This window comes from Brassica rapa, chromosome A09 (assembly GCF_000309985.2).
Source record: "Brassica rapa cultivar Chiifu-401-42 chromosome A09, CAAS_Brap_v3.01, whole genome shotgun sequence".
Lineage (NCBI taxonomy): Eukaryota > Viridiplantae > Streptophyta > Magnoliopsida > Brassicales > Brassicaceae > Brassica > Brassica rapa.
Genome location: NC_024803.2, coordinates 29,702,249 through 29,718,395, shown reverse-complemented (window position 1 = coordinate 29,718,395; position 16,147 = coordinate 29,702,249). Strand labels below are relative to the sequence as shown.

General features: G+C 28.9%; 2 protein-coding genes across 3 annotated transcripts; one reads left to right on the top strand and one right to left on the bottom strand.

Annotated features, from left to right (window-relative positions):
* Nucleotides 1-243: 243 nt before the first annotated feature.
* Nucleotides 244-3,127, top strand: LOC103840543 (probable ADP-ribosylation factor GTPase-activating protein AGD13). 2 transcript variants are annotated; one of them, XM_033279682.1, is made up of 4 exons: nt 244-1,968; nt 2,043-2,384; nt 2,464-2,544; nt 2,619-3,127. In XM_033279682.1, the coding sequence occupies exons 2-4, from the start codon at nt 2,208-2,210 to the stop codon at nt 3,012-3,014; spliced, it is 654 nt and encodes a 217-aa protein (XP_033135573.1). In that variant the 5' UTR covers nt 244-1,968; nt 2,043-2,207; the 3' UTR covers nt 3,015-3,127. The 2 variants fall into 2 exon arrangements, with proteins under 2 accessions (XP_033135573.1, XP_033135572.1); XM_033279681.1 differs by having other exon boundaries at nt 244-2,384.
* Nucleotides 2,971-4,154, bottom strand: LOC103840544 (DNA-directed RNA polymerase III subunit RPC10). Its single transcript, XM_009117045.3, has 3 exons — nt 3,824-4,154; nt 3,626-3,716; nt 2,971-3,322 (listed from the first exon to the last, which is right to left on the bottom strand). The coding sequence occupies exons 1-3, from the start codon at nt 3,917-3,919 to the stop codon at nt 3,198-3,200; spliced, it is 312 nt and encodes a 103-aa protein (XP_009115293.1). The 5' UTR covers nt 3,920-4,154; the 3' UTR covers nt 2,971-3,197.
* Between the last annotated feature and the right edge of the window lie 11,993 nt (nt 4,155-16,147).

Sequence of the window (16,147 nt, the reverse complement as noted above, 5' to 3'; positions counted from 1 at the left end):
TTAGCGGAATATAAGAAATCGTCTCTTAGTTTTTAACTGAAAAAACTAAGAACTGACTTTTAAATAAGATATTTAAAAGACACAGTTTCATTACTTTTAATATATTATCTGATCAATCTTATGATGCTATAATTAAGAACTAAAGCTGGGAACATTCCAGAGGTCCAGAAGTACTCTACAAATCTTGAAATCTTAGTGATATATAATATTTGCGACTGTTAACAGTATCGTGGGTTTGTTAGGGTGAATCCTGACCTCAGTAGATTCGCAAAACTAAAGCATGTCGACTTTGCATAATTTCAGGCACCAAGTACTGGGCTTCAAAGATACAGAGAATAATACGTTGGCATATTTTATAGAAGCATATAGCTAAAAGCCTGAATGGCTGAAACTTACAATTACAAACCTCAAATGCAAAACCTCTAAAGACTAAAGGTACACGAGTGTTTTTTTTTGCTTAAAAATGTACACAAGAGTGTTACAAGATACACACGCCTTATATCATGATATTTGTCCATGCCCTTCAACAAGAAAAAAATGTGTCCCATTACACGAGAGCACACACCTTCTATCATGATTCTCTTTGGCCTTGTCAATCTAGCGCAGCGTACGAACTAGATAATCAGCTCAACCAAGGGATTTGATAATCTTCTTTGGGACCTGTTTTGTTCAATCAAGGGATCCAAAGAACCACGCTTGAGACCGGTTTCTTGTGTTGATGAATTTAATCAAATCAAAAACAAGGAAAAAGAGAAACTTTCTAGTTTATTAATTATCAAAAGCCAATAAACAAAGAAGCTAGCAATGTCAAAGCTTAAATATAGTCTCGTCTATGTCACAAACCGACTTAGAGAAAACCTAGGTTTGAAACTACGCTAGGCGTGAATCGGGAGGCTGGTCCAAACCTAGCGAATTACCGAAAAATCGGTGATTAAACGGGAAGTACACGGGGCCTAGTTTTCAAGCCTTTTACATGTACATTTCAATATATATATATAAGGGTATATGTAATATGTTACTATATAAGCAATGTGGCGTATTATATATTAAATTTTTGTAAGATAACTGAGTTGTAAACGTGGTGTAGTGGACAGTTATACAGCCGGACTCGGTAACTCTGGTTCAGGTATGACACAATATTGATTTGTGGAATTTTCATTTTTCATGACATCATTTGTGTTTTCATTACTGTGATGAAATTCTACAAATTTAGAGAAAATTCACATTCTGTAGTTACAATAATGGCTGGAGAATTCACAAAATGATCTTTAGGGTTTCTGATGATTATTAGGTTGCGTATTTACCAGGTAAAAGGAGAATAAAAGATCTTTTTAAACAACCTGATAACCGAGTCTGCGCTCTGATTGTAGCGCTCCTGATCCTAAATGGGCGTAAGTTCTTCACCCTCCTCCTCTTCATTTGTGATTACAACGTTTTTGCTATTGAAAGCTGCAAACTTTTCCAAGCCATTTGATCATATAATATGTCTAATCAAGTTAATATATTATGTCTTCATTTAGCTTGAAATTTATACGACCTTTGAATTCTCACCATTTTTGTAATCATCACAAAAAGCTACTACAACACATGCTTGTGTTTAAGTTGTGATTCTCTGCCTCTTTATGTTTCTTTCTTTTGTTTAATCAGTTTGTGGCTTCTTTCTCAGATCACCAAATATTGGAGTCTTCATTTGCTTAAAATGTTGATATGAAATATATAGCTTCTATGTGCTGTCCCTTCTCTTTATTACTCAGACAATATTATCTCTTCTTTGTTGTGTACTCATACATATAGTTTGGTATGGTTTTTACAGGTCTTGTCTGTGACACAAGATGAATGGTCTGATGAGGAAGTCGACTCCATGATTGAATATGCTTCTGCTAGTTCAATTTACGAAGCTTTTGTACCTGAAGGAAGCTCTAAGCCTGGACCTGATGTTAGTCATGACCAGCGTATGAGATTCATTAGGTACTTATTCTAAAAGAACTTGTGACAGGACAAATCTGTAATTCTTTCTAATGAGTTACTCAATCTTTGTTTAGGTCCAAGTATGAACATCAAGAGTTTTTGAAACCAAGCTTGCGGATAACTTCAGGGAAAGCTTGCTCAACAAAGAAACCATCATTTCTTAACTCAAGTATTTCTACAAAGTTCATGGATAGTTTTCGCGCAAATTCATCATCAAAGAAGATAGTAAAGTCTCCAACATGCAATCTTTTTTACAAGTTTCTTCTATTTATAAACTGAGATTTATAAGTTTGATTGAGGAAGGAATGGTAGAGTTTATTGGTTTGTTGAAGGTGACCGTTAAGAAAGGTACTAACTTAGCAATCAGAGACATGATGTCAAGTGATCCTTATGTTGTCTTGAATCTAGGGAAGCAAGTAAGTTCATCTCTTTGTTTACTGTTTATACAATGGACTTTTTTGGATCTTAAAATTATTGTTTGTGTTGATTGTTCAGAAACTTCAAACAACAGTTGTGCATAGTAACTTGAACCCAATATTGCTATCTGTTCCTGAGAGCTATGGTCCAATGAAACTGGTAAACCGATCCTAAAGCATATGGCTGTTTTTTTAATTCTGAATGCCACTTATGTGGTTTGTCTGTGATTGCAGCAAGTGTATGATTATGACACATTCTCTGCTGATGACATAATGGGAGAAGCTAAACTTGATGTTCAACCTCTGATAACATCTGCAATGGCTTTTGAGGATGCTGAGATGTTTGGGGATATGCAGATTAGGAAGTGGCTAAAGTCGCATGATAAGCCGCTGATAGATGACAGATTGACAGCTATCATTATTGGTTCGAGGAAAATCAAATCTGGACGTTTAGTGGTCAGAGGAAGAAGAGGGAAGTTATTTAACAGCTTGTCAAAGTCAACAAACAAGACAAGATATGTACGTCATCGTTTTGTCCGAACAAAACTGTGCATAAGATTTGATTCGGAATCAAATACAAAGAAAATCCATTCAGATGAATGTTTCATTGTGGTTTATAAGAAACTGTAAACAAACATCAAAACTGCTTAAATCACACAGAAACATTCCCAAACAAAACAAAGGCAGATAACTCCGAAAGCTATCGAAAATTGCCAGTGTTACAACAACAAACAAAAAAAAAACTCAAAAGAGAGAAATTAATGATTAGATAGATTGGCTTTCTTTTCTTGTGAATGGAAAAGTATAAAGGGATCATTCCTCGCGCCAAGTTTGCTCGCACTTGACGCATCTATAAAATCTCGATTCTGGCTCATCCGCTGAACGAATCTGCATTGTTTTGAAGTATGCCTTGTCGTGCCCGCATCTTGGACACGGTGCTGACAAACAAACACACAAAGAATCCAATCAATAAATGGTTATAATCAAAGAAGATCAAAGATGAAAAATAAATGGGATCCATTATGTTTAACCAGCAAAAACAATTGAGATAAAACGCTTTCATAACTAAGAGACATCAACGCTGTACTTTTGACTCACTAATTCAAGTGTTCTACCAATCTTTATTAATTTGCTATTTCTATCATCTACCAATTTTTATTGATTTGCTATTTCTATCATCAACCAATCAACGATACATTAAGAATACTAACAGATCATTAACCGAAAAGCGAAAAGAATACCTTCAGTTTCAGGTCCTTTTGGTATATCATCTTTCTTCACAACCGGGTCAATTGATTTCTTAACCAGCAATTGCTTCTTCTTTATCTCAACCTGTTCAAAAAAAGCACCCAGAGAGAGCGAGAGAGAGAGATAAACGACTTGTACCTCTCAAACAAAGGGGTGGTTTTTGATTAGTTTAAGTAAGAATTAAGAAAAACCTGTCTTTCTATGCGGGCGACGTAAGGACATGTCGAGCAGAAGAACTGTGATTGACCGTAACGCAGCAAGTTCCCACAAGTTGGACAGAACTCCATCTCGATCAATCTCTGAAACAAGAAGTCTGTTTTTTTCTAATCCAGCAACGACTGCGAGGTAAGGACAACATTAGATGTCTTTCCCTAGGGCCCAATAGGAAGAGAACCCAAAACATATTTGCTTTTTGTTAAAACAATTTTCATTTTTTTAAGTTTTTGTTCTGATATCCAATATTAAAAAAGAATCCCAACATGTATATAGCCTTTTTATTTTATTTTGTTATTAATTTTGTCTTACTACCTTATTTTTCTAAGGGTTGTTTGAAAAAAAATAACTATTCATTTCCTTTTTCTAAATTTTAAAAACAACCTTATGATGCATCGTTGATTTAGGATAATCATAAGATATTTGTATTTTAATTATCTTAGTTAGTTATTATCTTTAAAACAATTTGTTAATTATTTGGTTTGCATATAAAATTATATGGTATCTGAAATTCAAAAAAATTAAGTTCAGTAATTAAAAGTATCTAAAGCATTACCATTCTACATGAGACATATAGAATAAAAAATCTGAAAATATAGTTATAATCTAAAGACATCTTAACATATTTCTCAAATGTTGATATTGTTATGCCTTCATGGAAGAGGGTAATACTTGCCACATTGTCAACCCCAACCGTACGTAAACTAAACGGAAATATAAACCTTAATCCAATGTCAACCTCAATTTTTAATAAACTAAACCCTAGTCACTAATCACTAAACCCTATATGGAATATAAACATTTATCCAATCTCAACCTCAATCTTTCATAAATTAAATCCAAATTTAAAAATGCAAATAACATGCATTTTCATTCTAAATGAGCATATAGAATAGAAAATGTAACAAACAATATAGCACATTACATATATATTATCCAAAATTTTGAAGTGTCTTTTTTTTTTGGATCAAATTTTGAAGTGTCTATAATTACATGGAATGACGTAATGCTTACACCAAATTCAGATTGATTGTAGGGAAAATAAATAAAGATTAATGGCATTAATAAAGGTGGAAGAGACAACATAATATGAATATCATTCTCATTCAACATCACAATGTTTTCTATTTTATTTGATGTCATAATAAATTATGTTCTATTTACGTTCAATATATTATTTTCTCTTTACAAAATCATTTATAGACTAATATAAAACACATGTATACATCAATTTAAAACTCATATCAATAGAACATGTAACAACAAAGAACAAGATTGAAACCCTTTCTTTCAAGCATCGAATAAAATATAACTTACTAAATAATACATTATATAATAATAAACATGACAAATAAGAGAAGAGTTATTTCATTTCATAAAATTGTGTAGAAATACTATTATCCTTCCAGCTCATCCATGACAAAACCTGAAGAACACAATGAAAGAGAAGCACATGTTAGTATACAAGTTGGAAGGAAATGTTAGCATATGAGATAGGCTACTAGTATATGAATTAGTCTACGCTTAGGTTAAATGTTTTGTTGTGTCAATCGAAAATAGTCTATGCGAGTAAAGAAGTAACATATGCAATTACAATTATACCATCTAAAACAATGTAGAATATATAGATATATGGAAAAGAACTGATGGTCAGATGGAATGGAAAACGAATAGTATATTAGTTCTGATACGATTCTTCAGAAATAGCAGATAATGGAATGGCAAGTAACCAGTCTCTAAAACTAAGATTTTTCATTTCAAATAGCACATTTTCTATAAGATATTTCATTTCACAGAGAACTAAACTTGTTTTATCGTAAAAGGACTTTTCATTCTAAAATGACTATCCCCCTTCGCGGTAAACAAATGAGTACGACAAACCAAGAAAAGTTCAATCCTAAATCAATTTGTTTGCCTGATCAGTTTACTAAATCGGGCATGCAACAGAAACGATGGGTTAGATTTATCAACTTAGAATAGACTAGAACCGAATCTATTCCAAATAAGGGGATAGCATTGAAATAGTATAATCTATGGCACAAAACAGAGAACTTACAATTTTGCAACATATCTCAACCTAATTGTTGATATGAAGGAGATGAGGCTATGGTAGTCGTTCATGCCGATCACACTTACGAACTTTTCTCGCAACCAATTTCACAAGCAGAGGCGATTTTCCCTTTGCAACGCACTTCGAGGAGTCAAAGAAACGCTGAAGAAGCCGACAATGGCGATTGGGGAGAGAAAATCAATGGGTTAGAAAAAGGTGAGCAAGCCGTCCACGACAATCTTCACTTTCTCAAAAGTTACCAGAACAAATTAAAAAGATAATATTGGAGGTGATTGGTTGGGTTGTAACTGTAGAAAATTTATTTTAGCATTTTGTCTGTAGGATTTTTGATTTAGTTTTAAGTGATGTAGATTTAAAATTTCCTACAGCTAAAAAAATGAAGCTTTAGAAAATAAGACTTTTACAACCATTTTTTGTGTGTTTTTGTTGTAGCTTTAATTTTTTGGTTGTAGCTTTAAAAAAGCAAGATAAAGTATGATTGATAGTATTTAAGGTTGTAGATGAAAATTAAAGTTAAAGCCACTTCCTACAACCTAACTAATCACCCCCAATGTGATGCTAATAGCGCCACAAGTTAGTTTACTCAATTAAAAATTAAAAAAAAAATTTAATTTTCTTTTCAGCTTAAGAGTTAAGGACAAAACAGCAACATTACATAAAATTGTATAGAAAAGCCAGGGCAATTGTCTACCAACCTAATTATGCATTATTGTAGCCTAGCTCAATTCCCCTTTTCTCTATAATCAATCGTTCACATTGGGTTTTGTTTTTCTCTTACAACATCCTTGATTTCTCATCCCCCATATTCTCAAGCCCTTTGATCGCCGAGATCCTCTGTTCTTCTATGACTGCTACGTGTTCTTCCCAGTGGTAGTTTTTTTCTGGACAAAGACAACAATTCAGATCTTATCCTCGGTGTGTTCCCATCATATATCTTATTTCCTAGCTGATTGCTTGCTAATTCTCTCTGACTATGTGTTTGTTGCCTTGATTATACCTTGTCTGATTCAGAGAGCGGTCAAACATTGAGAATGATCAATGTTTTGTTCTATAATGATTGTATTTGCCCATGTATAAATAGATACACAGAAGGAAGTATTAGTTATTTTCATCGCTTTTGTCATCATTGGTAGTAGTTACTCCGTCTCTTATGATGAGATTGATGTTAAAAATACATTAACATATTTAAGCAGTGTTATCTTTTGCTAAAAGAGATACAAAGGTTTGGGATTGTGAATATCTCTTATCTTGAATGGTACCTTTATGATTCGTTGGTACACTGAGATTTTGTGTGTTCGATACAGGTGAGAACTGCGAGTCCGGCTATAGAATTGAGGGCACAAAAGAGTTGATTGTGATATGATAGTGAGGTACCAGTCAAGAAAATGACAGTCTCAGCTTATGGTTTGGCTATAGCAGTTTAAGTAAACACTAGATTTTGACCCGCGCTTGGAAAGCGCGGGATTGTTGGATTATATTATAATACAAAATTTTATTATTTCGAAAAACATTATTTTTAACAGCTATATATTCTATAAATTAGTTTATTTGAGATTTTATATGTACACTTTTACGTAAGTTTCTTTTCTACATAAGAATTATATCTCGATCAAAAAACAAACCGAACAGATCCAAAAATTATAGGTTTAGTTCAGGTCCAGAGAAGATAACCTATTGGTTTTTTTTTGACCCGCAGGTCTTTGTTTGAGTCCGGGTCCTACCCTAGACCCGATCATAAATATGTGTTTATTAGGTATATTTTGATATTCCGAATATGTTTCCGGTATTATGGATATTGTTTTAAGTTTTTTGTTTACGATTAGAGTTTTGATTTCAGGTAAATTTTTCAAATTAAAAAAAAAAATTGGGTATTTGGATAAAATTTTGGGTATTTTTCAGTTCATCGTGTCAGATTTTGAATAAGATTTTAAATTTTTAGGTATTTGAATTTTTTTGGTATTTGTTTGGAGTTTCAAATACTTTTCGTGTTTTGGATATTTTTCAGATTTTTCATATATTTCAAATTCTTTTAGGATCTTAAATACCCGAACAGATGTGGACCCATTACGTCCATATCAGGTCCAACAACCTTTTGATATAGATTTTTAACATTATTGTATAAAAACATGGTTGATGAAATATTTTTCTGTGTAAAGGTATCATAAGAAATAATATTAAGATCTGTTAAAAATATTTAAAATATTGTATGTTTAGAATGATTAATGTATTATAAGAAAAATAATAAATAGTTATACATAACTCCAACAACTTTTTTATATTAGATTTTTAAAAATTCTTTCCTTTTTAATAGTATTGATTCGTTTTAAGTGAAAAATATAAAAAAGTATAATATCTAAATAAATAATTTTCAAAATCTTGAATAATCAATACTGATATCGTGAAGTCATGTTAGCTTTAATAGAACCAATGAATTTTTTTATTTTTGTGAAGGTAACATGAATATTCAGAAAAATAATTTTTAAATATGAAAATATTATCAAACTATAGACGGTTGAAAGTTTAGTGTGTGATATGAGATTTTAGTGGAAAAGTTTATATATGATATGATTGCTTTATTATAAACGAAAGAGGAAGTTAGAATGTACACATATATGTCTTGTAATTTATCTTGCTTTAAATCATATATTATATGATAAAAGTGATAATATAAAATATTATTTTCAATGTTTTTATGATTAAAAAAACAAAATGATAAATATAGTAATAGTAATGATTAGGATTTAGGAGTGAGATTTAAATAAATAAAAGAATTGACTAAATTATTGTTAGAGGAATATATGGTAACATATTGTTAGTATAAATTTGAGGTAAGACCAAAAAAATAATAAGTTAAATGAAAGGGTCCAAACAACTTTTATAGGTAGATTTTTTTAGACTCCTTTCCTTTTAATAGTATTGATATGTGGTGTATAAATGATAAGTATATGTATATTTTAGTGTGTGTATGTCTTCCAACAGAAAGTATAGAATATGAGTTGTTTTTACCATAAGTAGTTAAAGGTTGTGGGTGAAAAACATTTGACGTTCGCAAAAAAAGAAGTATTTGACGTTGAGAAGGATTTCTTGCACAAGGATCATTGTTAACACATTTTTGTTAGGACTGTCTTGTAAATTTATTAGGATTGCAAAAGTAGTATCTTGGACAATACTTTGAAAATGCAACTATTTTTTATTGATCTTGCTTACTTTTGGACAATCGAATTGGATGATCGAAAACAGGCTGCAGTCAACTATACCTCTATTTTTTCTACTTTTGACAGAATTTCCATATAATAGTTGTATTGATCTGCATCTCACGGCTTGTTTACTTAAATAAACTGAGGATTTTATAATGTTTTTCTGTGGTATTATATTTCAGTTACGATGTCAAATATAAGAATTCGGAGTTTGGAAAATGACAAGTTTAACTGCAACTATGATGTTGTTCGGACTGTCAAAAAAAGCTATAAATGATCCCAAATCATATAAACTATTCTGAAAACTCAAAATAATTTTTACCAAATCGTCAATAGGGTTTTGTTTTTGTTTTAAATTTTTTACTAAAATCATCTCATTTACTCAAAACCCTCCCAAATCTCACCATAACTAAAATCCCTCCAAGCATTCTCAATTCCCAATTCAATACACCCTCCTTAGAGTTTTGAGTTAAAGGATGAGGATTTGAGATTAAATTTTAAAATTTTATAAAAAAAAAATAAATATTAAAAAATTAAAAAAAATTTTTAAAAAGAGTTTCAAAAAGTATTTCGAATTACAAAAAGAAAATTTGGAAAAAAAATAAAAAAATCAAAAGAATTTTTTTATAAAAAAGTTGGAATTTGAAAACATAAAATCTGAAAATATATAAAAAATAAAACATTTTGGTCATTTTTCTCCTTAGGATCTATTTTTGTGATTAAAACTTGAAAATGGTCCATTTATGAAAATTGTCCTTATACAGTAGAACCTCTATAAATTAACAATGTTGGAAATTTGAAATTTTATTAATTCATAGAGATATTAATTTATAAAATTTTTTATTTTATTTCTTATTTTAAGATATATTTATTTTAAGATAAAAAATATACATTAGTTATTATTTTCTGAAATTTGAAATTTATATTCATCTTATTATATTACTTGGTGTATATTATATATATTGCATAGAAAATATACATTAATTATTAAGTTCGTCTGATGACTTACATTGAAGTTGTGCATGATTTTATTCTGAGATTTAGAAAAAAAATGATTTTTTATTTTATTTTTCAATTGCAAAACTAACCTGAGACGATTTACATGGAAGTCGTCTAGGTATAACAAAATATTGATTTTTAAAATTTTCTATTGGACAACTTACGTGTAAATCGTCTAGAAAAAGTCAAATTTCTGACACAATCTGATCAAATGCATAACTAACGTCTCGAGTTTTTTTTTTAATAAACAAAGATGGACGACTTCCATGTAAGTCGTCTAGGTTAAAAATCAATTGCAAAACTAACCTAAATGGAAGACTTCCTAGAAGTCTACCAGACGACCTCCGTGGAAATCGTATGCGTTAATGTTTAATAAACTTTCATTTTCTCTAAAACTATAAAGATTTTTTTAATTTTTTTTTTGTTAATTCATGTATATTAGTCAATATTGGGGCTACTGAATGAAATTTATAACCTAATTGGTGATATTTATGAGGTTACCAACATTCATGCTTAGTAAAGTTTTAGCTAATCTACGTTAGTTTTTGTAAATTTGTTAAGTAACTTTAAGATATGTTTATTTAACTTCAAGAATATCAAGTAACATGGTTTAATGTGTCTTCTCAGATCATAAGATATACTTTTTACTCATGTATCTAATGAAAGTGTTCTAACTTTGAATCTTTTGTGAATTTGACTAAGTTTTCTTGAGAATTTTTCTCCCTTACCTATAATAAATTTGATTAATTTTTTGTGTTATTGTGTTTTGCTATTGAAGTTGTATCAATAACTTAATTATGTCAAGTAATTTTGGCAAGGTAATATTGTGGAAATGAACATATTTACCAAACTTTTTCATTAATATCTCTTCAAATTTACAAAAAAAAAAGTCACAACTAAAAGAGTACACATGCAAATCACAAAACATACCACAAACGAAACTATTATAGTTCATTCCTCTACAAATACAAGCTTAGACTCCACTTGATATAGAAGAAGACCCCGTCAAAAGACTTCTTGGAAGTCGTCTGGAAGACTTCTTTGAAGTCGTCTGGAAGACTTCTGGAAAACTTACTTGAAGTCGTCTTCTAGCGCATTATATTTTAAAAGATTTCCGAGAAGACTTCTCATAGGTCTTCCAAAGTCTGATCCAGATCTGAAAAACATGTATATCAATCCAGATCTGAAAAACATGCATATCATATCAATAAACGTTCAAATGGCTTAAAAACAGAAAAAATAAGTGGAAAATTAGATAGACATACTTTTATAGAACACACAAAATACATATCCAAGTGGAAGATGAGAACCATCTGATTAAAAACCTGCAACAAAAAGATAGATTATTGAGAAAGACATGAGACAAAAATAAAAAATTCATATAAAATTTAGTATTTTCAAGTCAAAGAGATTATAGTGGGTTTGAGGAGTTTTAGTTTAGGAAAAATGTATGAATTTTATGCAACAAGAGGTTACCAAATGAAGAAAAATCAGACATAAAAACATACCAAAACGTTCAAATCTATTATGAAAGGAAGACATGAGAGAAGGCTCTGTGAGAAGACTTCTTGGAAGTTGTCTGGAAGACTTCTTGGAAGTCGTCTGGAAGTCTTCTAGCCCATAAGTCTTCCAGATCTGAAAAATCTGCATATCCGAATCCAGATCTGAAAAACATGCATCTCCAAAAACGTTCAAATGACATAAAAATAGAGAAAATGAGTGAAAGATTAGATAGATCTACCTTTATAGAACACACAAAAATACATATATAAAATTAATAAATATATCTTTAAATGAGTGAAAGATGAGAACCATGTGATGAAAAACCTGCAAAACAAGATAAACTAGTGAGAAAGACATGAGAAAAAAAAAACAATAAATTGATATAAGGTTTGGTGCTTATAAATTCAAAGAGATTAGAAAGTTTTAGAATGAGGAACATACCATTTTTGTTACATCCATTTGAGAGGAGGAGAGAAAATGTGTAAATATTTCTTTATATATGGAGACAAAAATTCTAATAAGGTTAAATATTTTCGATCAGAAGACTTACTAGACGACTTACTTGTAAGTCGCCCACAAGACTTCAATATTTTTAGAGGGGAACTAATTTTTTTTTAGCGGGAGTTAGAAGACTTTCAGAGAAGTCTTCTAATCGCCAGATGACTTACATGTTAGTCGTCTAGACCCTAAACATAATTCCTAAAGTAAATTAACTAACTAAACACTTCATAAAATCAAATTAAAGTTAAAAGTGTTTACTATACACATGAATAATCACATGTAGTAAAAATTTAATTTTTTAAAAAAACATTTAAACTTTCCAAAATCTAACCCTAAGAATACATACAATACTACAACATATGTTGCCAAACCCTAGACCAAAGTATATCATGATTCACTACTTTCACTCATCTATGTTGAAAACAGTTTAATTTTATTATATCTTAATTTATATCACTAAAAACTGTTTATAATTATATGGTTTTAATTTTTTGCTTATCAAAATACTTTTTACAAAATTTATAAATTAATTTTAAGATCAACTATATCAGACGACTTCCGCGGACATCGTCCAAAATACTTAACAAAATCTCAGAAGACTCAGAAGACTTAGCGGGGCTATATTCGTAAAAATGAGTTCTGTTTTTTTTTTTTGGTCACAAGAGACTGGCTGTAATTTCACAATGCTTTTGGATTATTTTTGCATTTGATTCAAGTTTGGGTATACTTTTGCAATCAAAATCAAGTTTTGAATCATATTTGGTAAATCCCCCATAATTATATGCCTTAGATTTATTAAATGGTAAATTGAAATTTATTTTAAATAATTTTAAACTGAGAATTCAGATATGCTTTGGTATTTTAATTATAGTCATATTAAGTTCTACAAACATAAAAACATAAGAAATCATGGCACACATTTACTACAGTGAAATAATATTATAGGTTATAGTTTGTATAACAGTTTTATTTTCTGAAAAAGTATATTTTATAGATTGATAAATAAATAAAAATATATTCTTTTTTATATGAAAAATATAGCTTTACTTAAGAAATATATATATTATATATATATATATATATAATATAGAAAAAAACATAGATTTCCTAAAGAAATATATATAATAGTCAAAATATTGTATGGAGTATTAATAGATAAAAAATAATATGACATAAGATTTTACACATTATGTATCTAATTAGAACTAGCGCCGAGACAGCCATTATATTATTTAATGGTTACCAAAAAGACACATTTTACGTGAAAATCACTTAAACAAATAGTAGTCTAAACTACAATTTGCCAAGATACAACACGACAACAGTGTCACTAATATATTTTGCTTTATTGACCATTTCATCTTCAGAATCAAGAATCCAAACATTTCTCATCAATAAACTTGTCAATATCAATAATATATTGTTTCCTATAAGACGTATAAACACCAAACCATGTCTTTTCAGTTATTTTACAATAAACATTCTGCAATTAATAATGGTATAAATATGGTATAGTATTAGTTTACCAAAACTTTCTGTTTATATTCAAATAAAAATCATTATTGTCATAGGTTATATATTAAATAATCAAAACTTTCCCTTTCATCATGTTTTTTTAAGATTATTTGGGTTATATAAGAATATGTATCATATAATGTAAATGTGTTTTATATGTAAAATGATAAAACAATATAAAAATGTCTCGATGTTAAGAATAATTAGAGATTGACTTCATGGTAAAAAATACAATGATTTTTTAATTATAAATTTTTTATATATAAGTTATTTTTATAAAACTTTAATGAGACCATATTTGAAAAGACCTCCACCATTGTGAGTTTTTATAGAATATATTATCTTAAATAATTGTGCCATATTTTGAATCAGCCCAATCCGCGATTGGTGATAACTATTAATATTTTTGTTAATTATTTTATATATTCTATATTATGCTCTGGAAAATATATATTTTATTTTATAAACCAATTTTTTACAAAATTTAAATTCAGTTAAACAGTCTAAAATAGTTTTATTCTCATTTTTACATAACATTTATAAACTTATAAAATACAATTGAAGAAAGCCATAAACAACAACATATATTTCGATCTCTTTCGAAAAAATACCAAATTATTTAGTACATAATACTAGATTCTTCTTTGGAATAAGAATTACTATTTATTATTCGAATTTAGACTAATGGAAGTATAAAAATATTTGGAATAAATAACTATAGAAGTTCTCTTCAGAAAAATTCAACCGCGAACCCAACAAATCTTCTCACATAGCGCTTTGGTTGTCCGATAGTGTGAATTGTTTCTGCAACACCAAACATTCTTTGGTGTTTTAGAGCATGTTGGTTTGGGCCCTCTGTTGAAGTTGGCGCCTGTATAAAATTTAAAACTTAAAAAAGGTAAAAAGATGAGATAGGATATTATTATTATTTTAATGATAATGATAATAGGGGATTGGACGAAATGTAAGAAATATATGACATACATTCATGACAACTAGCAAGAAACACTAGAACAATACAAAATATAGCAAATTTAGATGTTGACATTATAACTCCTCACTGCAAAATAAATACTTTGTGTGTTTATTGTAGAAAACCTTAAATGTGAACGTATACATATATATATATATATATATATAAATCTTTGAAAATTATATTTAGGATTATCCGGAAAAGCAGTTTTAAAATGATTGGTTAGTTTTATTTTTTTAAATTAAAATATTTATTTTAAATTTTATTCCAAACATTTGGTACGAGTGACATCACCTTATAATACCATTTAGCGACAACCATATATACGCAACATTGAATGATTAAATATTTGGATAAAATCAACTAGCGACAGAATTAACTACCAAATTAGCGTTTACTAATTTCTGTTCAATAACCTTAAATCTGACCATGTATATATGCCACAAAAAATGTTGTACCAAGATGATCCGAAAAACTAGATATTTTTTTCTTAATTTTTTTCCGTTATATTCCAAAACATTTATGTTAAATAGTTGTTCCAAATGTTCATTTTAGTTCTGATAAAATATATCACCACATAAAAATTACCAATTAAATATATATATATATATATATATATATATATATATATATATATATATGTGTGTCTAGTTTTGAAAATTTAAATATGTGGCCAAAAGTAATTAGCAACTACAATTTTATTTACTATTTTCATATAGTTAAAAAAATATTCTTCAATTCTTAATGGGTAATATATAGATATAATTAAATTCATGCATACATTTACAGAAGTGAAATAATATTATAAGTAATAGTTTGTATAACAGTTCTTATTTTCTCAAAAAATATTTTATAATTCATAAATAAATAAAAATATATTCTTAGTTCTATGAAAATATAGATTTACTTAAGAATATTTATATATTATAGGAAAACATAGATTTCCTTAACAATATATATATATATATATATATATATATATATATATTTATATATATATATAATAGTCAAAATATTGTATGGAATATTTTAATATAGAATATAATATGACATAAGATTTTCAAATTATGTATCTAATTAGAACTTGCACCGAGACGGCCATTATATTATATATTGGTTACCAAAAAGATACGTTTTACGTGAAAATCATTTAAACAAATAGTAGCCTAAACTACCATTTGCCAAGATACAACACGACAACAGTGTCAGTAATATATTTTGCATTATTGCTCAACTCATTTTCAAAATCAATAAGACAAACATTTCTCATCAATAACCTTGTCAATATCCATAATATATTGTTTCCTATAAGACGTATAAACACAAAATCATGTCTTTTTAGTTATTTTACAATAAAAATTCTGCAGTTAATAATGGTGTAAATATGGTATAGTATTAGTTTACCAAAACATTCTGTTTATATTCAAATATAAATCATTATTGTCGTGGATTATATACTAAATAATCTAAACTTTCCCTTTCATCATGTTTTTTAAACATTATTTGATGTCTTTAAGATTATCTATCATATTATGTAAATGTG